At 47.4% G+C, this 26,503-nt stretch overlaps 1 protein-coding gene across 3 annotated transcripts in view; it reads right to left on the minus strand.

Annotated features, from left to right (window-relative positions):
* Positions 1–26,503, minus strand: part of Tbc1d22a (TBC1 domain family member 22A) — a 351,530-nt gene that overhangs the window by 138,767 nt on the left and 186,260 nt on the right. For all 3 annotated transcript variants that reach the window (XM_042697987.1, XM_042697985.1, XM_042697986.1), the window contains one exon: positions 13,791–13,866. In XM_042697987.1, coding sequence (XP_042553921.1) covers positions 13,791–13,866 — 76 coding nt within the window. The remainder of the gene's footprint in view (positions 1–13,790; positions 13,867–26,503) is intronic.

Raw genomic sequence — 26,503 nt, forward strand, 5'->3', positions numbered from 1 at the left:
ACCAGAGAAGATCTAGATCATCACCCTCACAGCCACAATTAGGCCATCACACTAAACCCTGAACTTGAGAGACACAGAGAAGATCTCAACAGGCCAACATCCATAGGAAAGAGAACTGAAAAATAAAATTACACTAAGATTAAAGGCTTCTGCACACCAAAGGATAGAGTTTCTCCGCTACAAAGAAAGCCAACATAATGGGAGAAGACTGCCAGTGATACGTCTGGCAAAGGCCTAACAAGCAGAATCTACAAGGGCTCACAAAACAAAAGCCCCAAGAATTAATAACCCAATTAATAAGCGGACAAAGGAGCTAAACAGTTCTGGAAGAAGCAGTACATATGGCAATACATATGAACAATAAATACATGACTCCATCTCACTCCAAAAAAGAACGTTCATCATCAAAAATACAAACAACAGCCGGGCACCAGTGGTTCACGTCTATAATCCTAGCTACTCAGGAGACTGAGATTTGAAGATCGAGGTTCAAAGCCAGCACGGGCAGGAAAGTCTGTGAGACTCTTATCTCCAATAAACCACTCGAAAACGGAAGTGGCGCTGTGGCTCAAGCGGTAGAGCACTCGCCTTGAGCTAAAGAGCGCAGGGACAGCGCTCAAGCCCAGAGTTCAAGCTCCACCACTGACCAAAAAAAAAAAAAATACAAACAACAAACACTGATGAGGATGCAAGGGGGAGGGGATCATACACTGTGCACAGGAATGTAAATGAGTGCAACCCCCTGCGGAATGCAGTGCGGAGGAGCCTCAAAAACCCACACACGGAGCTACCCTATGATCTAGTGTCCCACTCCTTGGACCTTATCCAAAGGACTGCATAACAGAATACAACAAAGGCACCTGCCTACCTATGCTCATTCCAGCACAGTGAATGGTAGCCAAGTTATGGAAACAGCCCATCTGCTTTACAGTATATGAATAAACCAAGAAGATATGATGTGACTTCATACATATGTAAAAATCATCTATACATATGTATTATATATTATATATACACACCCATAGGCATAAATATGTATATGTATACGTACACAATAGAATTTATGCAGCAATTTGGAAGAATAAAATTATCTCATTTGCAGAACATTGGATATTGAAAATATCATTCTGAGCAAAATAAGCCAGACCCAGAAAGCCAAAGGGTGGGTATTTTCTCTCATACGTAGGTCTAGAACAAATACAACCTCCCACATAAACACACACAGGGGTGTATGCTTATATACAAGATTAAGTTGACCAAAGTACAGTATATAAAGAGTGAAACTCCATGGACTAAACCTTTGAACAATTAACAGTTTAACAAAATGAGTATCAGGAGGCTAATCGAGTTGAATGAGTGGGAGGACTAGTAGGAGGCGGGTAGATGAATGGAAACAAGAACAGGGGACAAATAAAGTCAGAGTATTCCAGATGTAATAAAGTGAGGGGGAAGTGTAAATGGGTCTGGGGGAGGGAACAGATGGGACAGGAAAGAATGATGGAAAGGTGATTCACATCAAGAAGCACAGCACACTTAGATACGTTAAATTGTAACCCCCTTACACAACCTTTTGATTGTAGAAAGAGGGGGGGAAAGGTCAAGGCCCATGGTCTCTACAAAGACAAATCCATTCTCCTACAGATTGGCCAGGTTCTACCTGGTGGTGAACCTATCGCTATCATGGTACAAGAGTCCTGAGCTGATTGGTCAGAACATAATTCACATGACAGAATGTGCAGAAACTGACCAATCACTGAAGAATAGCTTTACTTAAGAGGAACATCACTTGGTCATCAGCCTCATCCAAGTCTGCACTGAAGTCAGAGTAACACATGGCCCTTCATGTTACAGAATAAGTCCTGCAGTTCATTGAGATAGATAGATAGATAGATAGATAGATAGATAGATAGATAGATAGATAGATAGATAGATAGATAGATAGATAGATAGATAGATAGATAGATAGATAGATAGATAGATAGATAGATAGATAGATAGACAGATAGACAGATAGATCAATAGATCATACGTACATACATACATATACAGACAGTCAAAGGAACTCAGTATACATGGAGCTCTATCTCAATCTAAGCTCTGGCCCCAGACAAGGATCCCTGCTGGAGGAGATGAGCTAGCTGCCCCCTCCAACTCATCAGGACATCATATATGAAGCATCAAGACAGCTACAGGAAACTGAAAAGCCAGTGACTGTGAATGCAATGGCTGTGCCAACAAGGTAAACCAGATCTGAAGCATGAGTGTGTGGACATGTGTGTGTGCAGCAGGTAGGCCCGTGTGTGTGTGTGTTTCTGGATGTGCACATGCAGCAGTGTGTGTCTAGGGGCACGTAGGTCCTCACAGGGCTGTATGTATAGACTCTACATTATGCATCACATTCTCATCCCCGGCAGCATCTAGGAGGAAGATGAAGACCAAAGCTCATGAGTGGTTGAATTCAACTTAACCTCATTTTGAGCTCACCCCAAAAAAGGGTTGGGCCCAGGGCACACTTGTGCTTAAACAAGAAAAAAAACTCATTGTTTACTTAAAATTCAAATTGAGCTCAGCATTCTGTAGGCCCTGTGGGGTTGGGAAGATCAGGTGAGAAGCAGTTCTTTGTATTTTTTTCCACTCAAGGAAAGGGAAAGTGCATTTCTGCTGGCTCATTTGCTCTCCCTAAGCAGCCCAGGCAACAGTGTCGCTGCTGTGGAAGAAATATCTTCAGTATGACCTTTCTGGAAGTGAGGCAAAGGACTGGCTCCTCCAACTGACTCATCTCTCCAGCCCCCAGGCCGACCAGGGCCTCTCAACCTTACACCTCCTCAAACAAATGGAAAGGCTCCAGGGGAGAATGAAAGTGCTGAGCACTGCCCCTCTCAGCCCCGCCCAGAGCCACCGGAAGCAGGCTTCCAGCGTCCCTTTTGGAGTCAGCACTGCCCCTGACAGAGCAACACTCTCTCATCTGTGGTCTGACCTTAAGTCCTCTTTAAAAAGCCAAGAGTGGACATGACTAGATGAACGCGCTGATGAGGATGGACGTGCCCAGAGAGTCCCTTAATGCAAAGTAAGTGCCTCACGCCTCACCTCATCAAAAGACATGGCAAAAGCTGATGTTGTCTGCGAAGACATCATCAGTGTCACAAAGGATGTGTGGCACTGAGCACGTGGTGTAGCTGACCACAGGTGCGACGGCCCGAGGTTTGGCAGAGGCAGGTTGGAAGCTTTTCCTTGGTAGTTTTCCCTGGAGTCACATGATCTCAAAGGTTCACGTCACGCATAACAGATGTAATGACATGAGGCGTGTAAAGATGTCACTGAGATTCATTGCAAAAAATGTCAAATTTCACCCTCCAAAATTACATAAGCAATCCAGATGTAATATCTCCAACTTTTTACAAAAAATTCTCATCATAAGGTTTATATTTTGAAACTCTTTATCAGTTTGATAAAGCACTAATGAGTATTTATCATTATTGCAATAAACTGTCACATAATTGGTATGAAATGTTGAGTTTACATTTAAAAATCTCTTAATAATAGGGAGCAGATTGACAGTCAATTTAAATATTGTAGATAGATAACTTTAGAGTGAACATTCTATCTCCTCTGAGCTCACAAATGCTTTTAGAATTTAAACAACACAAGCATGACAACAGAACAAACGGCATTCTAATTCTATTTTCTATGAAACTGTTTGTCACACGCCCTACTCTAACATAAAACAAAACCGATGTAAGCGAAAGGCATTTAATCACAATTAGCTATGAACTTTGCTTTCAGAAGTTTTCAGAAAAAGAATATTCTTGAACAAAAAAGTCCAGTCTTTTAACTTCCCTACTTAGAAAATTTCCTAGGATTATAAAAAATGAATTCCATTTTGGATGAAGCTAGGGGTCTGTGCTGTCTGTCACCTGCTGGTGGCTGCAGTACACAGCACCTGTGCCCACCCCACCCGTGGCCCAGCCGGGGCTGGCCCCAGCCTTGCTGCAGCAAAGCATGCTGGCTGGCCAATGGGCGGAAGCACACCCTCTGCAGGGCAGGCAGGCACGAGGCTCCGCCTCCTGCCTCAAGCATGGCAGGGTGAAGTTAGTAACAGCTACATGCATTGTGAGCTGGTGCTGACAGTAATTGCTGAGGTCTAGGTGTGGATCCCAGAGGGCCACAGGGCTGCCCAATGATACTGAAAAGATGCCATCTGTCACCTGGCCACTTGGCATTTGGAGAAAATGTGTGTTTGGTGTGGTTCTGATGCAAAGTCACATGCTGAGAAACCAGGCATCAGGAGTCACATGGGCCCTGCTGCAGAGAAACATGCAGCCCGTGTGAAGGCACAGGGGTACCAGAGGAAGAAGAGCACCGCTGCAGAGAGACCGGAGAGAAGCAACAGCAGGGACATGCCAGTGCCAACAGAGCAACAGGCACCGCCAGAGCAGAGGGACAGACAGCGCCAGGACAGAGGGACAGACGCCGCCAGGGCAGAGGGACAGACAGCGCCAGGACAGAGGGACAGACAGCGCCAGGGCAGAGGGACAGACAGCGCCGGGACAGAGGGACAGACGCCGCCAGGGCAGAGGGACAGACAGCGCCAGGGCAGAGGGACAGACAGCGCCAGGGCAGAGGGACAGACAGCGCCAGGGCAGAGGGACAGACAGCGCCGGGGCAGAGGGACAGACGCCACCAGGGCAGAAAGACAGACGCCACCAGGACAGAGGGACAGACAGCGCCAGGGCAGAGGGACAGACAGCACCAGGGCAGAAAGACAGACACCGCCAGGACAGAGGGACAGACAGCGCCAGGACAGAGGGACAGACGCCACCAGGGCAGAGGGACAGATGCCACCAGGACAGAGGGACAGACAGCGCCAGGGCAGAAGGACAGACAGCACCGGGACAGAGGGACAGACAGCGCCAGGGCAGAGGGACAGACACCGCTGGGACAGAGGGACAGACAGCGCCAGGGCAGAGGGACAGACAGCGCCAGGGCAGAGGGACAGACAGCGCCAGGGCAGAGGGACAGACAGCGCCGGGACAGAGGGACAGACAGCGCCGGGACAGAGGGACAGACAGCGCCAGGACAGAGGGACAGACGCCACCAGGGCAGAGGGACAGACGCCACCAGGGCAGAAAGACAGACGCCGCCAGGACAGAGGGGTCAGTGCTCTGTACCACAAAGGAGCCAGAGTTCTTTGCCAAGCAGAAGGGCACAGCATCCCACCCAGATGCCAGATCTGCTGCTGGGTGGCCAGGCTGACCTGTGGCCTGCCGCCCTCTCCACAATGCACCCCACTCTGCACACCCAGCAGTCCGAGGGGCCAGCACAAAAACCCTCCTAGACCCTCGTGCCCTGGTACCAGCAGAACTCTGTAGACAACGCCGCACTCAGCATGTCCAGTAGGCGCACACTTTATGTATGATGCTTTTCACTCTCTCTCTCTCTCTCTCTCACACACACACACACACACACACACACACACACACACACAACTCAGACAACTCAGAGCCAGGACAACAGCTCTACAGATCCAGATGTTCTATTTGGGGTTTTTTTTGGTACTGATCTTGGGGCTTTAACTTAGGGCTTGGGCACAGTCCTTGAGCTTTTCTGCCCAAGGCTAGCACTCTACCACTTGAACCACAGCTCTGCTTCTGCTTTCTGGTGTTTAACTGAAGGTAAGAGTCTCACAGACTTTCCTGCCCAGGCTGGCTTTAAGCCACGATCCTTAGATCTCAGCCTCCTGAGTAGCTGGGATTAGAGGTGTGACCCACTGGTGCAGATCCAGCTGTTCTGGCTTGCATTTCCTGAGTAACTACTCTGTCCAGTCTTCTCCAAATGTGGGGCCCGCTGTGTCCACCACCAAGAGACAGTGAAATGCAAGTGCCAGTTCTGGGCAGGGTGGAGGGCTGGAACCGCAAGAGCTCACCTGCTCCTCCCCCAAGGAAAGGGGCTGGGCAGGAGTGGTGTTATGTCTGATAGCAAATGAAGAAGCTGAGTAAACAGAGTTGGCAAAAAGTGGGGGGGAGGGCTTTGGTTGTTGTACTGCTTTTTTATTTTTGCTGTTTTTGACAATACTGAAGATTTAACTCTGGGCCTTCTGCTTGCTAGACAGGCGCTCTACCACTCGAAGCCCACCCCCAGCCCCTCTACCACTGGCCCACCCCCAGCCCCTCTACCACTCGAAGCCCACCCCCAGCCCCTCTATCACTCGAAGCCCACCCCCAGCCCCTCTGGCATGGATTATTTCCAAGGCATGCTTATGCTGGGGCAGAACTGGTCTGTGATTCTCTGATGTGGGCCTCTGACAGGAGCCTCTGACCTGGGCCTCTGCTGCTGCTGATCTGACAGGAGCTTCTGACCTGGGCCTCTGGCGCTGCTGATCTGACAGGAGCCCACCACTACACCCAGCCGCTGTTCTGGGGGAACTGGCAGGCGCCACCACACCCGCCATTGGTTGAGATGGAGTCTCTCAACTGTGAACGTGTTCTTTGCCTAGGCTGACCCCAAACAACACCCTGTCCCCTCCACCTCCACCTCCCAAGTAGCTAGGACAACGGGTTTGAGCCCCACACCTGGCTAGGTTGGGTTCCTAGGTGGGGTTCTGACCTCATCATAAATGTCACAGCCTTTCCTTCAGGTCACCATTTTGGCCTCTGTCCAAAGAGCTCTCTCCCTCCACAGACTACAAAGAGTTACCTCCATGGGCTCCCAAGCCCAGACACAGGCCCAGTGCCCAGGGGAAGCCTAACTTCTACCCGGAGAGGCAGGAGTCAGACTGGCATACCAGCAATCCCTCTGTACCGGAAGCCATCCCTGCTGCGGCGGGGCCAACACAAAATGCTGCTAGCCAGAAATCCAATTCCAGAGGTTGGGTCTGCTCTCACACAGAAAGTCCCACGCCCCTCCTCACCCCGGCGCTCTGGAGGCACAGCCCTCAGGCCTGAGCTCCGTCTCTCCCGTCCTGGAAGGAAGCTTTCCTTAGGGCAGCAGTCATCTCTGCCTATATCCTATCTTCCTCAGACTCTACTTCAGACCACCATCTCCAAGTGATGTCAAGAGGTGAGGGGCAGTTGGTCTCTGTGCTTTCCACCTGGATTTGCACAGCGTCCTGGGGCAGTGTGGAATCAACCAGAAGTAAGACTCTTAGAATTTCAGACTCATTCTGGATGGAGATCTTTGCCAGGTATGGACTCTGGGTGACACATTCTTTCAACATTCGGAAGACACATCTGCACGGACTTCTGTAAAGAAGTCAGCTCTCAATGGCAAGCATCTGAAGAAGCATCTTCTCTAACAGCTGTAATCATTTCAAGCTGGGCCTGGTTACACTCACCCCCAATCCCAGCACTCACTCAAGAGGCTGAAGCAGGAAGAACAAGAATTCAAATGCACGGGAGTCACATCTTGCCCATAAAAACAAACACATTTTCAATGTGAAAGGCTGGAACAAAATCTACCAAGCAAACGGCCCCCATAAACAGGCGGGAGTTGCAATCCTAATATCAGATAAAATAGACTTCAAATTAAAATTAGTGAGAAGAGATAAAGAAGGTCACTACACACTATTTAAGGGATCTCTCCTTCAGGAGGATATTACAATTCTAAATATCTACTCGCCAAACAACGGAGCACCCAAATTTATCCAAGAAACACTAATTTCCCTCAAATCCCACATAGATCCAAAGACATTAATTGTTGGGGACTTTAACACACCACTTTCCCCACTAGATAGACCAACTCGGCAAAAACTCAACAGAGAAACTGCAGCTCTAAACAACTACATAGATCAACTAGATTTAACAGACATCTACAGAATATTTCATCCAGCAGCATCAGAATACACGTTTTTCTCAGCAGCACATGGAACATTTTCCAAAATAGACCACATTTTAGACCACAAAGCAAACTTGTCCAAATTCAAAAACATTGAAGTTATACCTTGCATTCTCTCTGACCACGAGGGAATAAAATTAGTACTCAACACCAAAAGCCAACAAAGAAAGTCCTGTAACACATGGAGGATGAACAACACACTGCTGAATCACGAGTGGGTCATGGAAGAGATTAGAAAGGAAATTCAAATGTTCATGATATTCAACAAAAATGAGCACACAAATTACCAGCTCTTCTGGGACACGGCAAAGGTAGTACTCAGGGGCAAGTTTATAGCTCTGAGTTCCTCCATCAACAAATTGAGACATTTGAGCCTCCTTGAAAAAGAGCAACAAGATAATCCCCAATCCAGTAGACGGAAAGAAATAATTACAATTAAATCAGAATTAAATGAATTAGAATCCAAAAAAACCATATAAAGAATCAACAAAACAAAGAACTGGTTCTTCGAAAAAATTAACAAAATTGACAGACCCTTAGCAAATCTTAGCAGAAAAAGAAGAGAACACACCCAAATTAATAAACTCAGAGATGAGAATGGAAACATCACCACAGAAACAGCCAAGATTCAGAACATTATAAGGGAATACTTCTCAAAACTTTATGCTAATAAGTTTGAGAACTTGGCAGAAATGGACCTTTTCCTAGCAAATATTGACATGCCGAAACTAAACCAAGATGAGTTAAACCATCTTAACAGGCCCATATCAAGCATTGAAATAGAAACAGTAATAAGAGACCTCCCATCTAAGAAAAGCCCAGGACCAGATGGCTTTACAGAGGAATTCTACAAGGCCTTCAAAGAAGCAGAGCTCACACCAATACTCTTCCAACTCTTCAATGAAATTGAAAGAGAAAGTTCACCACCGAACTCATTCTACGAAGCCATCATAACCCTCATCCCAAAACCAGGCAGGGACTCATCAAAGAAAGAGAACTATAGACCCATTTCTTTGATGAACATTGATGCAAAACTTCTCAACAAAATTCTGGCCAATCTACTTCAACAATTCATCCAAAAAATCATACACCACGATCAAACAGGATTCATTTCAGGGATGCAAAGCTGGTTCAATATACACAAATCAATTAATATAATTCATCACATCAACAGGAGCAAGGATAAGAACCACATGATTATCTCAATAGATGCAGAAAAAGCATTTGACAAGATCCAACACCCCTTTATGATGAAGGTTCTGGAAAAATTAGGAATCCATGGAACATTCCTCAATACAATAAAGGCTTTATATGACAAACCTACAGCCAGCATTATACTTAATGGTGAAAAACTAAAGCTATTTCCTCTTAACTCAGGAATGAGACAAGGATGTCCACTCTCTCCACTTCTCTTCAAGCTAGTATTAGAATGCCTAGCTACAGCAATAAGACAAGATGCCAACATAAAGGGGACCAAATAGAGAAAGAAGAAGTAAAACTCTACCTCTTTGCAGATGACATGATCTTGTATTTAAAGAATCCCATAGACTCCACTCCCAAATTACTCAAGCTGATTCAAAACTTTGGCAAAATAGCAGGGTATAAAATTAACCCTCAAAAATCAATGGCTTTTCTGTATGCCAACAATGAGAAAAGTGTGGCTGAAATTAAGAAACAACTCCATTCGTAATAGCCCCACAAAAAATAAACTACCTAGGAATTAACTTAACCAAAGAAGTGAAGGACCTCTATGATGAAAACTTTAAAAACTTGAAAAAGGAAATCAAAACAGAACTTAGAAAGTGGCAAAAACTCCCATGCCCCTGGATTGGAAAGATCAACATCGTGAAAATGGCAATACTTCCCAAGGCTATCTACAAATTCAATGCGATACCTGTCACTATTCCAACCTCATTCTTCAAGGAAATAGAAGAGGCAATCCAAAAATTCATATGGAACAATAAAAGACCCCGAATAGCAAAAACGATCCTCAACAGAAAGAACAGTGCTGGAAGAATATCAATACCAAATTTCAAACTCTACTACAAAACCATAGTAATCAAAACAGCTTGGTACTGGCACAAGAACAGACCTCAGGACCAATGGAATAGATTGAAAACCCAGAAATGAACCTACAGACCTATAGCCATCTAATCTTCGATAAGGGAGCTAAAAAAATAGAATGGAAGAAAGTCAGCCTCTTCAATAAATGGTGCTGGCAAAATTGGTTAACTACTTGTAGAAAACTAAAGCTAGATCCTTATATATCACCCTGCACCAGAATCAACTTCAAATGGATCAAAGACCTCGGAGTCAAAGCAGACATTCTGAAAACATTACAGGGTGGAATAGGAGAAACCCTAGGTCTCCTTGGGACAGACTGAAATTTTCTTAATAGAGACTCAGAAACAAAAAATCAAAGAAAGGTTGGACAAATGGGATTGCATGAAATTGCAGAGCTTCTGCGTGGCAAAGGTCATAGCTAGCAAGATCAATAGAAAGCCCACGGATTGGGAGAAGATCTTCACTAGCCATACAACGGACAAGGGTCTCATATCTAAAATATACCTGGAATTCAAAAAATTAAATCCCCCAACAACAAATCTTCAAAGAAACAACTGCCCAATAAATAAGTGGGCTAAAGACTTAAAGAGAAACTTCTCTGAAGAGGAAAGAAGGATGGCCAATAGACACATGAAGAAATGCTCAACATCCGTAGCCATAAAAGAAATGCAAATCAAAACAACATTGAGATACCACCTCACCCCAGTTGGGATGGCTATAATCAAGAACTCTAATAACAACAGATGCTGGAGGGGATGTGGACAGAAGGGAACCTTACTTCATTGTTGGTGGGAGTGTAAACTTGTTCAACCACTTTGGAATGTAGTATGGAGGTTCCTCAAAAGACTCCATATAGAGCTCCCCTATGACCCAGCAATCCCACTTTTGGGCATTTACCCAAATGTTCACAAACAAGACCACACTAAAGCTACCAGCACAACCATGTTTATTGCAGCATTATTTAACATAGCTAAGATATGGAACCAACCTAGATGTCCCTCAGTAGATGAATGGATCAAGTAAATGTGGTATATATACACAATGGAATTCTATGCCTCCATCAGAAAGAATGACATTGCCCCATTTGTTAGGAAATGGAAAGACTTGGAAAAAATTATATTAAGTGAAGTAAGCCAGGCCCAAAGAAACATAGGTCCCATGGTTTCCGTTATTTGCAATTACTAGTATATGTCTGAGACAAGCAGAAAAGGTCAGATAAGTTGATGTTAGGGAAATGAACCCTAAGATATGTATTCAAATGTTTTTTTTTTCTTTCATGCGATTGTTTCTAACACATTTATAAGATTATTTCTTTGTTGCTTTGTATGTCCCTTCCCCCTGGAATAACCCCTGCTTTCACTGTATTTGACGTTGGTATAATTTGTGGAGGGGAAGGGAAAAAAAACAAATCATTTAAATAGGGATACAGGTGGAGCCATTGCAACAATGAGATGTACAAGTCGTATGTCGAAAACAAACTTTACAACTTTGGGGGGCAGGGGGCGGATGGGATGGGAAGGGGAAACAAAGGAGGAGGCTACAGTGCTTGATAAGTACATTTCTTATCTCATTATCTTGTCCATGTAATTACATGTCCGTGTAACCCCTCTGTACAGTATTTTCACAATTAAAAAAAAAAAAGAATTCAAATGCACTCTGTACTGCAAAGTCTCTCTGCATTTCATTTCATTAAGTTCACGATCATGTGGCTGCACATGGGTTTCTCCGTGGGTCTCCATAGGACTCCCTGGTCTCTGGCATTTGTGAATTGGCATGGTCTGTTCCAAGCTTGGAGCCCAGACGTTCACACGTCTGTGGCTGGAACTCCAGTGTTAACCTGCACAGAGCAGCTCCTCCCCGCCAAACGCTCCCCTCCGGGACCTGCCCATAAAGCCTCAGCTTCCCTCCTCCGCAAGCCAAAATTTCCTGAAATAAATGCTGATCTGCCCTAAAAATGCAGAAATAAAGCAGCAGGGTTTTATTTTTAAGTAAAAAAAGTGATTTTTTTTTCTTGCTAGTATAACCTGCTCTTAATAAAATTGTTCGTCTGTGCAAAAGTTCTAAGCCCACAACTTCCCTCTCCAGAAGTGATGGGGATGGGAGGGGCTTATGAAGCCCAGGTCATGGCCCTCCTCCAAAGGCCTGGAGAGAGGAGGCGTCCAGGCAGGGCCCAGGCTCCGCACACGCTTCCTTTAATACTCTGAGGCTTCATTGGAAGAACAGGAACAAACAGTTTCCACAGTTAGACCACCACACCACAGGCTTTCCTGGGCTCTGAAGAGCTGATCATTGGAGGAAACTCATGCAGGACAGAAACGCCTACTCCAGAGGGCTGCAAGATAAAAGGATGCTCAGCTTAGCCTGGCTGTGGAGAGCAGGCTCCTCCAGTGCCTGTGGCCACCCTTAAACAATCACCCAGTAAATGTGCACGCGTCTCCTGCTGAGCCATGGCCCCGAGAAAACCAATCCCAGCATCTCCCAGCTGCAGTGCTGAAGTGAATGCATGCTGGCCACAGCTTCCTGACCACCCAGAAAACATAAAACCTGCCTTCCAAGGAGAAAAAGAAAAACCAGCCAAGAGCGTGGGAGTCACAGCTACTGCACATCACATTTCAAAGAGCTAAGTGAGGCAGGGAGCACTTGGGAACCGGTCACAGGGAAAAAGAAAAAGAGAAAGAAAAAATCCCAAGCACAGCCCCGCCAGACCTGACTGTGCGAGAACAATAAATGCACACAAATACACTGACAGGAGCAAAGAGGCCGCAGTTTGAAGAGATAAGTTGAAAAGTAGCTAAATATAATACTGAATCAAATAAAGTCGCATTGTAAGAACTGGGTAAGACTTCATAATATGGAAATTAGGTAATAACCATTAGACAGAGAGCTGGAAATCAGACTCAAGCGAGGAACAAGAGAAGAGTTTATAATTTGCATGGCTCCATTTTATGCTGTCACTCAGTCGTTCCCCAAAGCCAGTGCATCCTGTAACGACTGCTTTGACAACTCACCACTGCTTGGGGGGAGGGGGAGGGGGGCAAGGACGACACGCTCAGAACCACACATGTGCGCAAGGGCACACACAGGGTCATGCTCCACGGCCACACTTTAAACGAAGTACGTTTTCTGTATATGTAGCAAAATGCTGTGGCAGCCTCACGGGGGACTCATCCGAGAGGAGCAGGCCTCGGCCAGCTCACCGCTGACCGGCTGGGTTGCAGATACACTCCTGGTTCTGCTTGCTATCACTTCGTTAATGCTCAGTGCATTAATTTAACAAACTATCAGGAGACTATGCCCGGAACGGGCAGGCATTATCTCTCAACTTTCATTTAATTAAACTCTGCTATTGCAAGATGACAGTCAGCACATCGCGGGGGAATTATTTTAAGGACGGAGGTAAAAAGTATTTCAAGGCCCCCACTTAAACATGAAAGCATAATCTAAAATTGCCCGAGCACACGCTATAATTTTTCTATAATATTGAAGATGTTATTTCCAGACTTGGTAATTAATTGGATTCCATGGAGAAATTATTCTAACCTCCTTGATAGCAAAATGAGGTACACAGGCAGGGAGAAAGCCAAAGGACAGCCATAAACAACCACTCTGTCACCCGGGCAAGATAGTCCCTTGCTCACCCAAGAGTGAGGGCTGCCTGCTACGAGCAAGTTCATTACCCTCCTGTCAGCCCCTGCCTGAATCTTGGCTAGAGCAGGAGTAGGGTGGGCACAGCCCCTGATCTGTGGCCGCCTAGGAGGGGTCGAGGCCGCAGAGCCAAGTGGCCCAGGCCACTGGCTGGGTAAAAGCAAGGATTGTGGCTCGGAGGGCCAGGCTACTTCCCTGCCTCCCAGCCCTGGCCCTGGCCTCGGGAGGGGCTGCCCGGGACGCAGGCGTACCATCAATCCGGCTCACGAGCTCCTCCAACATCTTCACTTTCAGTTGAATCCCAGGTTGAGCAAAGGTGTAGTTGTCCTACGGGGAAAAATATGACAATGTGTATTATACGCATATAAAATAAAACACATATCGCACAGGAGCAAAGAGGCAAAGAAATAACTTTATAAATAGTAGTTTTATAACCCAACAAACTCACAAACTGCTAGATTTCCCCTTGAGAACCCCGTGAGGGGCCAGACCCCACCGCCATGCAGCCCTACGGGGCGTCACTTGAGAAGTAAGCCCACATTTCCGACATCAGAAGTGCTCGTATCACCTGAACACTTAATGGTACATTTCTAGACGTAAACAGAGGACAGTTACAGGTAAATGAAGGACACTCACAGGGCAGCGCCTGGAGCAGACTGGGCAGAGCCATCTGCCCCAAGGACTACCTGCAAGGCACCTGGACAGCCAGCATCCGGCCCCCAAGGGAGGCCGGGCAGAGGGTAAACGGGTCCCATGCTACTCACTAAGAACCCAACCCCTGAGGACAGTCGTGAGGAAGAAGGCACATGTGAGACTGAGATTGGAGTGAGTGAGGCTCACACGCTATGAGACGGGAGGCCTGCAGCCCTGGAGCGAGGACCAGTTTTAGGTAAGAGAGGTCTGGAGTGGGAACCCAGCCCTATTACATAGAAGCTGAGTGGCCCGGCAATGGGATAAGCTCTCTATGAGATGAGAATGACACCCCCCCCCCTCCAGAAGTGCTGGCAGCTTCAAGGAGGTAAAAGAGGCCCCGGGAGGGACCCTCGTACAGCAGGGGGTCGGGAAACCGCAGCTCTGCTCCTGCACTGTCACCGCATGCCAGGCCTGGGGAGCAGGAGAGAGGCTGGCCCCCACCTCGCCCCAGGGCAGGGGGGTTCTCAATTACAGCAAGCAGGATCTGTAGCCTGGTGGACATGAGCAGCAGGCGTGTGCAGGATCCCAGGCTGAGGGAGGCGCTGTGTTCCCGGGACGAGGGGCAACTGAGCACAGGAAGCACTAGAGCAGCTGCCCACCTAGCATGAGAGAGCCCAGCTTGCCTGCCTGTGCCTGTGCCGCTACGACTCAGCCTGCCCACAGGGCTTGCCCCACTCTCCACAACAGGAAGGAGCACTCTGAGCGGAGCTGACGCCCTGGCCACACCTGCAGAGCTGGCCGCTTAGACAGGGGCTCAGGGACCAGGCCAGTGAGCCAGTGAGCCAGCTCCCCACAACATCCCGCCCTCTTGCTGGCCAGCAATGGTGCCCTTCCTATGTGGGAACCTAAGTTGTCTTCCTCACCCAGAACAGGCCCTGCCTCCAACAAGACTCAAAAAGAGTGCTTTCTGCAATGCCCTGAGGCATCCCCATCCCTGGGTTCTTAAAAGATGCCCTTCCAAATTCCCCCTTGGACCACATGGCGTGTGTGTGCGTGTGCACACACACACACACACACACACACACACACACCAGTGCTCTGATGGCACAGAGGACAGAGCCAGGCAGGCTACTGCCGTGCTGTTCAAAATTTCCACCCACTGATCAGCAAATCTCATTAATGCAACTGAGCACCACATTTCGTGTCTGACCATTACTCACCAACAGTACTTACTACTAGAGGCTGCTTGTGTGCCAGAAAATTAAGTCCTGAGCATCTGTATTCTGCCAAACCCTTAAAACCACAGGCCTGACAGCTGCCCTTGGAGAGGCCTGCAGGCAAGGTCAGGGCTCCGCTGCCACTGGGGAGCGTGGGTGTCAGGAGGGCTTGGGCCCCCTGACCTGGGAGCCCAGCTCTGGGGTGTGTGTTGGGCAGAAGTGCTCGTGCGCTCAGCCCTGACACCCCAGGCAGCTCCACACAGGCTGTCACAAGTTACTGCGGGGGAACTGCACGGCCTGCGACGGGCCTCTTCTTCCTTCCACTCCACTTGGCATCCTGACACTGCCCTGCATCACAGCCCTGAGGGCCTGGAAGCCAGCAGACCCGGGTGGGCCTCGCTCGGGTCCTGATACACAGCAGCGGAAATGCAGAGAGCCAGCTGTCTGGTGGTAAGAAATGCTCACCACACCGGTGTGTCAGGTGGGGCTGTGGGCCAGCTGTGGCCTGGGCACTGACCCGAGCCACCGTAAGGACACGGGACCTGAGCTGAGATGGCAGGAGGAGGAAGCACCGTGTAGCAGAGCCAGGACGCTGAAGGAGCAGGACACACCCCAGGAGAGAGCTGAAGGCTGGGAGGCCCAAGGAGCAGCGAGGAAACCGGGTAAGGAAGACAGCGCCATCCCCAGGCCATGGGCTCTCTAGGGAGTTAATGGTAAGGCCACGGCAACGCTGTCTGGGGAGGATAATGCAGTAGAAACGGGAGCCCCCATAGCGACGAAGGTCCCATACTGAAAAAGGCCCCTGGCTGTCCAGGGCAGAAACGCCAGGAGGAGGCCTGAGAGGAGGGAGAGCGGTCACCAGGCAGCACCCTAATGGAGACAAAACGATGACAAGAACTTCCCGCTGGAGACGCAGTGAATCCAAACTGTCCAGACGGCTTCTCGCCAACCTATACGGCTTCGTTGTTTGAACTTGAATGTAGGACTTACCATTTATTCCTATTAGCTTCTTCATGTCATTGGTTCTCATCTGGCATTCTGGGCAGCAGAACTCATTGTGAATCTCGATTATGTCATCTATCACATTAGCTGAGCCTCGAAGCTTAGAAGCTCTGGTTAAACGGATCCTCGATGTCTTCATCGCAGCCTCAGAGAAGAGGAGGCAAGGACGAGGCCAAGGACAGGGCCTTGTGGCATGACCACCAGAGACACACTCAGCAGAGAGCCGCCATGAAAACACAGGAAGCAGGCGCAGCTCTTGGCTTCCACCTGCAACCTTAATAAGGCTCTGTCTCCCCCCCGGTGAAAGGGAGATGGCAGGGTCCCTCACACAGGCACTGTGGGTATTAAATGAATTACTATATGGTTTTGTTTGAGAAAGGGTCTCTCTAGGTAGCCTACACTGGCTTCGAACTAGGCCGTGCTAACTGATGTGATTAAAGGTATGTGGTTCCAGTGACTGTATCTAGAAGAACTTTCACAGGACAAACCCATCCTACCTAATCCAAGCTCCCACAACAGTGATGGCCCCAGGACAGTGGTTAAGACTAAGGGGTCCCACCCAGTCAAGCCAGGGTTGCCAGCACCTCCTACAGACTGCACGTGCATTTTCAGACACAGACCAAGCAGCAGCAAACGGGGTGAAGCAGTACTGAAAGCAGTCTATGACAAAACACAGATGCCAAGTGCACGGAGCAGGAGAGCAGGGAGACAGCCAGCGAAGTCAAGAAGCTGGCCAGACAAGTGACAGTCCCACCTGGGAGTCCAACTAGCTGGCATTCTGGAGAGACAGAGCCACAGAGAGTTGTTAAAACTCCATGGTGCCCAGGGTTTAGTGGGAGGGAAGGAGGGAAGGAAAGGTAAACAGGTGAACAGGTGGGGGGAGGGGCGTGCTGTGAAACAGCTTTCAATGCCACTAGAGTGGGAGGCACGTGGCATCAGACACCTGTCAACCCCACAGGCCCCGGATGAGCTCCGGGCTTGGACTGGGCCGCTCCGTGTGTGCCACACTGCGGATGGGCGAGCACTTGGGCCCCCCTTGCTTTCTGCTTACTCCTCTCTAAACCGGAAACAGCTCCATAACACAAGAGCCTGTTAAGAAAATACTTAATTCCACCAAAGAAAGTGGAAATAAGAAAAGTGAGACAAATGGAAAAGGCAACCTAAACTCCAAACACACAATTACACTGAACACAGTGCATAGGTCCATCAGAACCAAAGGCACACAAAAAGGATAGGAATCCAAATGTCAGATATAAGCCATCTATGAGAAATGCCCATTAAGCAAGGAGCCAGCGGCTCACACCTGTAATCCTAGCTACTCAGGAGGCTGAGATCTAAGGCTTGCAGTTTGAAGCCAGCTGGGCAGAAAAGCTCATAAGACTCTTATCTTCAATTAGCAAAAATCTGGAAGTAGAGGTGTGGCTCAAGTAGTGAAAAAGCCTTAAGTGAAAAAGTCTAAGTGAGAACATGGGACTTGGAGGTCAAGCTCCAGGAAAGAAAGAAAGAAAAAGAAAGAGAGAGCGAGAGGAGGGAGGGAAGGAGGGAGGGAGGGAGGGAAGGAGGGAGGAAGGAAGGATGAGAACAGAGAAATGAAGGGTAGACAAATACAGTCACAGCATTCAATGACATATATGAGACAGCATTCAATGCACACATATGAAAACAGAACCAGGCAACTTGAGAGGATGGGTAGGGCCGGGGCAGATGAGGGAGAACGACGAAGGTGTGCGTCGCACTTGTTAACTGACATGTTGATTTAAAACCCCCTTGGATAACTACTTAAAGATAATGTAAAGAAAAAGAAAGTGGTAAGGAATAAATCAATAAACTAGATACCCTGTTTAAAATGGTCAAATTGTTCAAAAGGAAAGAATTTTCAAACTGACAGAACAGAAAACATGGATTGGCTTCACTGTTAGATTCTACTGAACATTTAAGGATTAAATAATACGAATCTTACATAAATAATTATTAATCTTATAAAAATTTCCATAAGTTAAAGGAGCACTATATAAAGCTATCCTCTCCTTAATAGCAAAATAATAAAGGCATTAGAACAAAAGGAAACCAAGCCTTGAACAGAAATTTGACCTGAGAGAACCCAGAAGGATATGAAAAGGTTCTATTTTTAAGTTAAAAATTACAAAATACAATTTGCCTCAGCACAAAGTTTAGTTTATCTCAGTAACACAGGTTGGCTTAACATTCAAAAAACTAATCAATGTCCTTCACTAAATTAACAGAATAAATAAGAAAAAATATATTTCAATACCTTAAAACAGCATAACTAAAAACATATTTTTCTTTTTAAAAAAATCTCAGCAAACCTGTTCACCCACTATTTTAAAAATGTATCCTCATCCTCTGTTTCCACTGTGTATCAGGATTTCCTCAAATAGACAAGCCTGCCTGACAGGCCAGGGTGCTTATTAAGTAAATATAGGCTCTCTGTCTGCCCGCTTTGCACTCTGAGCAAACACCCGAACACACACAGTATCTACAAAAGGCCAGCAGCAACATCACACTAATAGTGAAAGCCTAAATGCTTCATCCTTCCCAACATCTGGAAAAGGCAGAGATGTCTGTTCTTATCACTTCTACTCAATACTGCACTGGAGGTGCTTGACTATGCAATACAGCAAGATAAGTAAGTAACAGCTACATGTACTGGAAAGAAAGAAGTAAAAGCCTCCTTCTTGCTCAAGCTGACAGAAGATCCTAAAGCATCCAATCAAAAGCTCCCAGAATTAAAAGGTGAATTTAGAAGAATGTTTGAAACATCAATGGCCCCTGCTCCACGAGCTCTGTTGCATCCAGACATGGAGGCCAGGTTCCCTGCTTAGGATCTGGGTAGGCCTATGGATGCTTCCCTCCAAGAGCACAGAAGCCTTTGATTTCTGAGACAAAGTATGAGGACGACATGGAATTCTGGGACTGAGCCAGTAAGAATAAAATTATCACACAGGAACTCTGACGGTCCACAGACCACCATGCTTTGAGAATAATAACCCCCATGGAGGGACAGTCCCACCTAAAGGCCTACTCTTAGAACTATCTGAGCCAAGGCATCACACTCATGGATGAAATTTCAGGTGATTCCAGCCCCCAGGTATCCACTGTGGCCAGCCTCTGAAGCCTCCCAGCCTAAGGTCCAGACACTGTAGTAGACAGACAAGCAGTCCATGTCCTTCTTACCCATAGAAGCCAGGAGAGAGACAAATGTTTGCTTTAAGTCAGAAAGTTTGGGATAATTTGCCATGGAGCAATAGTAGTGATCGAAAGTAGTAGCAATAAAAAGCGACTACGTTGGGTTACAAAATCCATTTTTCTATTTATACCAGTACTTTTTTAAAAAAAGTAAACAACAAAGCAATACCATGTAAAATAGCAAAAAATAAAAATCCAAATTAGAAACGTTTAACAAAGTATGAACAAGACCCATACACTGGAAACTACAGAAATAGTTGTGAGGATAAATTAAGAAATATCCAAATAAAATTTTTAAATACACTATATTCACAGATTAGAAGACTCAGTATAATTCATACAGCCAATTTTAGGAAAATTGGCATATATATTCAACATAATCCCATTGAAAACCCCAGCAGACTTTTTTTTTTGCAAGAAATGGCAGGATAACAATAAACTTCATATAAAAACATAAAGCACAAAATCTCCATTACAATTTTTTAAAAGAACAAAGTCTGCTCCAAGAAACACTATGGTGATTAAGGCTATATGCACTGGCATAAAGATCCAATTGCCTAGTGGATAAAAACCAAGGCCAGAAATAGACACTCATTTATCCATTCATTTCATTTTCAGCAAAACTACGAAAGCAATCTAATTTGGAAACAAAGCAAAACTATGTTCAACAAATGGTGTGTGTCCACAAGATGCTGTAGGCAAGAACCCAACGCCTAGCACACACAAGAATGAGCCAAGCTAGGTCTGCAACCTAAACTTAAACCTAGAAAGCTTCTAAAAGAATAACATCATAGGGGGAATATCTTGGTATCATAAATCAGCAAAGGAAGGTTAGTTAGGATACAGAAAATCATCACAACAAAAGAAAAGAGTAGATTAGATATATCACACTAAGATTATCTGCTTATCAGAAGATACTACAGACAAAATGAACTGGTAAACCACAGACAGGGAGAAAATATTTATATTTATATGTGTGTGTGTGTGTGTGTGTGTGTGTGTGTGTGTATCCTGACAAAGGATTACTATGAAGCATAAATTAAGAACACAAGGGAAATATAATGTTGGTCAAATTTCCTTCTTATGGTAAAATATCTAGAATTTACACAGATGGCTGTTGGATACATAATATGATACCACCACTTTGGTTTAAAAAAAAAAAGATCTGGCTGTTTCCTAGAAAAAACTAAATACCCTTCTGCTCCATGACTCAGCAACCTAAGGCCAGCCAGGAGACAGGCCATGTACGTAACATCCACAGAAATGTCACCGTCACAGCAAAAGCCAGAGGCAACGCCAGCTTCGAGCATCAGGGTGAGGGAGAGAGTAATTCTGATGCAGTCACACAGCAGAGAACTTGATAATCAAAAGGAACAATCCATTCATTCAGGCTATAATATGGATTTTTATGTTTTTCAATGCTATTTAAATTAATATTTTTAATTTTCATTTTTTAAATTGCTTGCTGCTCAATGACTCATTCTTAATGACTCTCCTTTTGCAGCCCAGTAACTAACACATTCTTGTCTGCTTAATAACCTTTCTAAAATGTTGTCACGAGTCTTCCATTTTATTGACTGGGGCTCTAAAGTCACATGTCTCGGACTCTTCAACACACAAGGCGGGTTCCGCCGTCTGAGTCAGGTCTGAATTCCCCAAACTGAGAGGGTAGGTGCTTCACATAGCCGCTCACCCGTGCATCCATAGTCCTCCCTCGCAAAGGAGGGCCGGGTGCTCTTCTGGAGGGAGGGAGGGAGGGAGGGAGGGAGGGTAAAAACGAAGAGGGAAGGGGGTAAGGAGGGACAGAGGGGAGGAAGGAGGGAGCCACTTCTGCCTCCTTCCCAAACACAGCTTCCCCCTGCTTGCTCTCTTTCCTCTGAGTTGAGTTGGCAGATGGCAGCTCCTAGGACTTGGACTTTTCTAGGTCTAGCTATCTGAGCTCACTTGTGAGGTTCACCGCAGCCCAAGGCCACCCCAATACCAAGATAAAGTCCACCCCAGTCTCAGTCCAGAGGGTTCAGAGGTAAGTTCCAAGATAACAGAACCACCTCCCCCACCACATCCCTGTCCCACCAGGCCGTCATCCACTTCTCAGACGGAGAAATTCTTCCCCAAGGAAAGGAAATGTAAATGACTAATTATAAAAGGCACTGGTTCTTTTCTACTGGAAGACGCTGTCCTGCTAAGTAATGAATCTAAGAGTAATAGTATGACTTCAGGGTAGTGAGCATGCAGCTGTAATTCAGGACGTAATGGCTACCCGACAAGGCTGGCATGAGGGTTGTTAGTGAAATGAACACACTGGCACACGCACAAGAATAATCCCCTAAAAGCGGAGGAGGGCCGGAGGCAGCTGCGGTGGAACCTGCCTTCAGAGCCCGGAGAGGAAGGGCTGGGACCCTGAGGCCCAGGCCGAGCGGCCTCCCGGGGCCTGAGGCCTGACTGAACTGGCTCAAATGTACCTTTGCACTCCACGCCAAAAATTATCCTCCAGGTCGGAGACCCTGTCAACAGAAAGAACCCCTCATCCACTTTTTTTTTTTATGTAAATCCCATGCTGGCCCCTTGGGGTGTACTTGAGTGGAACAAAGTAGATCTGCTCCTCAAGAGCTGCACGCTCTGGACAGCCGCAAGCACAGCGGCCCCAGAACCCCACACGCAGTCAGCCTGCAGGCGGAGCCCACGCGGCCCGCAGACAAGGCTCAAGAGGCAGGAAGCCAAGGGCAGAGTGCAATGAAGTATTTCCTCAAATTCCATGTAGCTCAATTTCCAAAAGCACTGCCATCCGATCGACCTACTGCAGCTGAGGAGGAAAAGACGTAGCGTGAGAAGCTCGAGAACTGAGTCCTGCAAACCCCCAACCTGCCTGCCTCAGCCCCACAGCCAGACCCCGCTGTGCCTCGGAAACCACTGGGCGGAGACCACGCAGGCTGCGTGCCAGCGCCGGGCAGCCCAAGCCTGCTCGCCTTCAAGACAAAACCATCTGACTGGAATCACTGGCAGGGCCGGCCGCACCAGCTACTGGGAGAAAACAAACCCTCAGGCCAGATCTGCTGAATGCAAAGCCCAGGGCTCTCGCTGCATCGTACTATGTGTGATGCTGTACAGCTCTGGCCTGGCTGGGACAGAGCCGTGTCAAGTAAATGACACTGGCCTCCACAAACACAACTTCCTGTCTGTTCAACCTACTCATGGCTGAGCGGCAGGAGAGCAGGAGCCAGTATCTCTGGACCCAATCCAGCCCCTCAGGCCCGCTGGGAATCCATCCGAATCCTCGCACTCAGCTCTGCCTTCACTGCTGCGCTGAGGACCATCTCCACTGCTCCACTGCCGCACGATGGACAGGCACACACCCAGTGCCCCCGCCTGCAATGCAGCTCCTCCAAGAGCTGTGCGGCGGCTGCACGGGCTTCGCTGGTGAACTCAGCTTCTTACCCTGCTGGTCATGCATTTCTCTCTGTGTCCTCCCAGCCCTGTCCCCCAGCCTGTCCGCAGTGCTGGACTTCAGGCGAGTGTCTTACCAACAGCAGAGAGCTGGGTTTGGTTCTAGCTGCAGCCTAGCTTGGCGGTTACTTTTCTTCCCACAGCTCCGCGCTCCTCAGCCCGCTCTGCGTGCGCTGATGGTGTTTCCATCTACGTTCTTCATTCTGACCCGAGGCTGGCGTTCTACCACTCAAGCCACACCTCCAACTCCCCATCTAGGTCCTTTTTTTCCGTTCAGGCTACTGCCCGCCCCGTGTCTGAGATTCTCTATCTTTCCTATTCTGTGGCTCCTCAGCATGCCTCTGTGAGATTTTGTTTTCATTTATCCAGCTCAAGATTTGTCTTACGTATTGAATGTAAGTAACAATGTCAATTAAAACCCTTAGCCATAATCTCATCAGTAGACTTTTTACATCTACTCATTTTGCGTCTATTCTTTTCATGTTGTAACTACGCGGCTTTCAGTGCTTCTATGGTGCTGAGTCAGCAATCCTCTCAGACCTGCCTTCTCTTAACTAAGTCTCTTTTCTGTTGTGTCTCCTGAGTTAAAAATTTCAATGACTAATTTTTGTTTCCAGATGTTGTTTCATTCTTTAAAACTTTCAGCGTCTCAGTGCAGGAAGGAGTGACAGTGCAAAAAGAAACGCACTCATTACCTGACTTGGGAAAAGGTAACCCCTTTGTACATCACCTTTATAAGAACAGCAACAATACAAACCCTCAGCATCTCATTCCTAATTGTGAACTATTCCTTTAGCCTTCATATTTTAACCCAGACATCCCAGGCCCCTCCGGTCAGTGGTCTAGGACCTGTCTCCTGACGGTGGCAGCTGGTGTCCTATCTTTACACGCTTGCTGCCCATTCACTCTGTACCCTCTGAGCTCATCTTCGGAGAATTTTTCCAAGAGAATACTACATACTTAGAGCATTTTTTCCTAGGCAGAAGTCCTCAAAACAGCTGTCCGCTCAACTGATGTGGTCCCTGAGACGCTTTCAAGTGGTGGATGAGACCCATGTTTGCCCAACAATCCTGGGACACAACACTACTGCCTTCCTTCCCTGCCTGGAAGTCTGCACAGAGAGCCTGCGCAGTGAGAGCAAAGACGGCGTGCTGGGAGGGGCCAGGCGGTGCTACCACAGCCCTCACCCTGCACAGTTCAAATCAAAAGGCAGCCTCGCTTAAGGGTGCCGTGGTGAAACAGAAATCTAACTGCTCCATTAAAGTTAAACCAACTTTATTAACAGAGGTCACTCTCGGCCTTCTGACGCCCTGCGTGCACGCCAGGGTGGAGCCACCTTGGAGGGAACTCCTGCTGCAGACATGCAGCTCTGAGCGCCACTGGACCCCTGCTTCCAGGAGCAGCATTTGTGCTTGAAAGAATGATGACAAGCAAACTCAACCTGAGTCTCTGGTGACATTTTCTCAAAAGGCAACAGCTTGCCTGTCACTTCAAGGACAACAACAGATTATGTGTGTTGCCAGCAACAGTATTTGATCTTTGAAGCCAAATTTGGAATCCAATTTTGGAAGGCTTTTATTCACCACAGTTTCAGCTTCTTCATGTGATTCTTTTGATACGGTGTAATTGTGCACATTGAAAAAGTCGCCATACTTTGCCATCTAGTATTTTCCAAATGATTAGTGCACGATGTTTCAGGGCCAAACATGGGTAAAAGATCTGTGCAAAGGGCAGGGGCAGCCAGAGCTCTGAGTGCAAGCAGGTACCAAGCATTCGTTGACATGAATTCAGAGCTCACACAGCAGCTAACCCATGCCGCCACTGGGTTATGGTATAATGTTAAGGGGGAAAAAACTACAACAAAATGCTCTTTTTCGCCCCTATCCACACAAGACTGACTTCCTTCAGATACTTCAAAAAATTACAATAAATTGAATGTACAAGCATAAGACAATTCTGTAGCCTTCTATCAAGTTAGATATAAAGGAAATTTGGAAAATGTAAAATAACACCTTTCTTATCACTAAATACTTGGTAGTGGAGAACCTGATTTTAAAATACTACTTGCAGCTGACTACAGTAAGTCTGTCATTGTTTCTGTTTGTTTATGGTCCTGTGATGGAAGCCAGGGCCTCAGGCATGTTGAGCAAGCGCTCCAGCACTGGGCTACATCTCCAAACTCCTGCCATTGTCACTTTAAAATAAAAAAATTCTGTTTGAGTTTCTAATACAGTAAATATCAAAAGAATTAACCAACAAATGAAATCTCTTTGGCTTTGGCAATCATTGTTAAGACTGTCAAGAGGTCCTGAGGCAAACGCTGGGGGCTCAGCTGGGCTCTGCGGCTACACAGCATCCCACCGTCCTTTCTGGGCCTCCCTGGACTTCTGAGGACCACAGCCTCCTTCCTTTTATCTTCAGGGCAGGAGCCCTAAACCCCTGGCCACAGAGGGCCTGACAAGTCCCTCAAATGCATCTGACAGCAGCGAGCCATCACTTCCCTTCCTAGAGGACTGCCGAGGACTCCAGCAACGCGCGGTCGATATTGAATGCCCACATGTCCAGGCACCCCTTCATCTGCCCCCTCCCTGGTGCGGGCCCCTCACCAGCGGTCTGTGCTCCTCTCCATCCGCTGCCCACTGAGCTGTCCTGCTCACATCTGCCCAAGCCTGCAAGAGCCCCAACACCTAGAGACAGGTGCTCCCCACACTCTCAACAAACTGGCAAAGTGAACCAATTAGTTAATGAAACCTGGTGGAAAAGAATCTCAAACTGGGGCTCCAAGCTGAATAAAAAACAGAGCGGCAGCTATCCAAGACATCAAGGTAAGAAAAGAACAAATGTGGTTTCTGCCTTCTAGAATTCCCCCTGCAAAACAGAACTCACTCTACCTAGTACTGGAAAGGTTCTCTGCTGGGTGGAAAGGCCACAAAGTAGGGGGGGAGCACAGGTCCAGACTCTGAAGGGGGCTGCCACCCACGCTGTGTGACCTTGGACAATGGCTCTGACTCTCAGCGCTGGCTCTGTGAGGCACGGTCACTCAGGAGAGTCTGACTCTCAGCGCTGGCTCTGTGAGGCACGGTCACTCAGGAGACTCAGACTCAGCGCTGGCTCTGTGAGGCACGGTCACTCAGGAGACTCTGACTCAGCGCTGGCTCTGTGAGGCACGGTCACTCAGGAGAGTCTGACTCTCAGCGCTGGCTCTGTGAGGCACGGTCACTCAGGAGACTCTGACTCTTAGCGCTGGCTCTGTGAGGCATGGTCACTCAGGAGAGTCTGACTCTCAGCGCTGGCTCTGTGAGGCACGGTCACTCAGGAGACTCTGACTCTCAGCGCTGGCTCTGTGAGGCACGGTCACTCAGGAGACTCTGACTCTCGGGGGACGCTGGCTCTGTGAGGCATGGTCACTCAGGAGAGTCTGACTCTCAGCGCTGGCTCTGTGAGGCATGGCCACTCAGGAG

The sequence above is a fragment of the Dipodomys spectabilis genome, unplaced genomic scaffold, assembly GCF_019054845.1.
Source record: "Dipodomys spectabilis isolate Male_0828 unplaced genomic scaffold, ASM1905484v1 ptg000230l, whole genome shotgun sequence".
In the NCBI taxonomy this organism is placed as follows: domain Eukaryota; kingdom Metazoa; phylum Chordata; class Mammalia; order Rodentia; family Heteromyidae; genus Dipodomys; species Dipodomys spectabilis.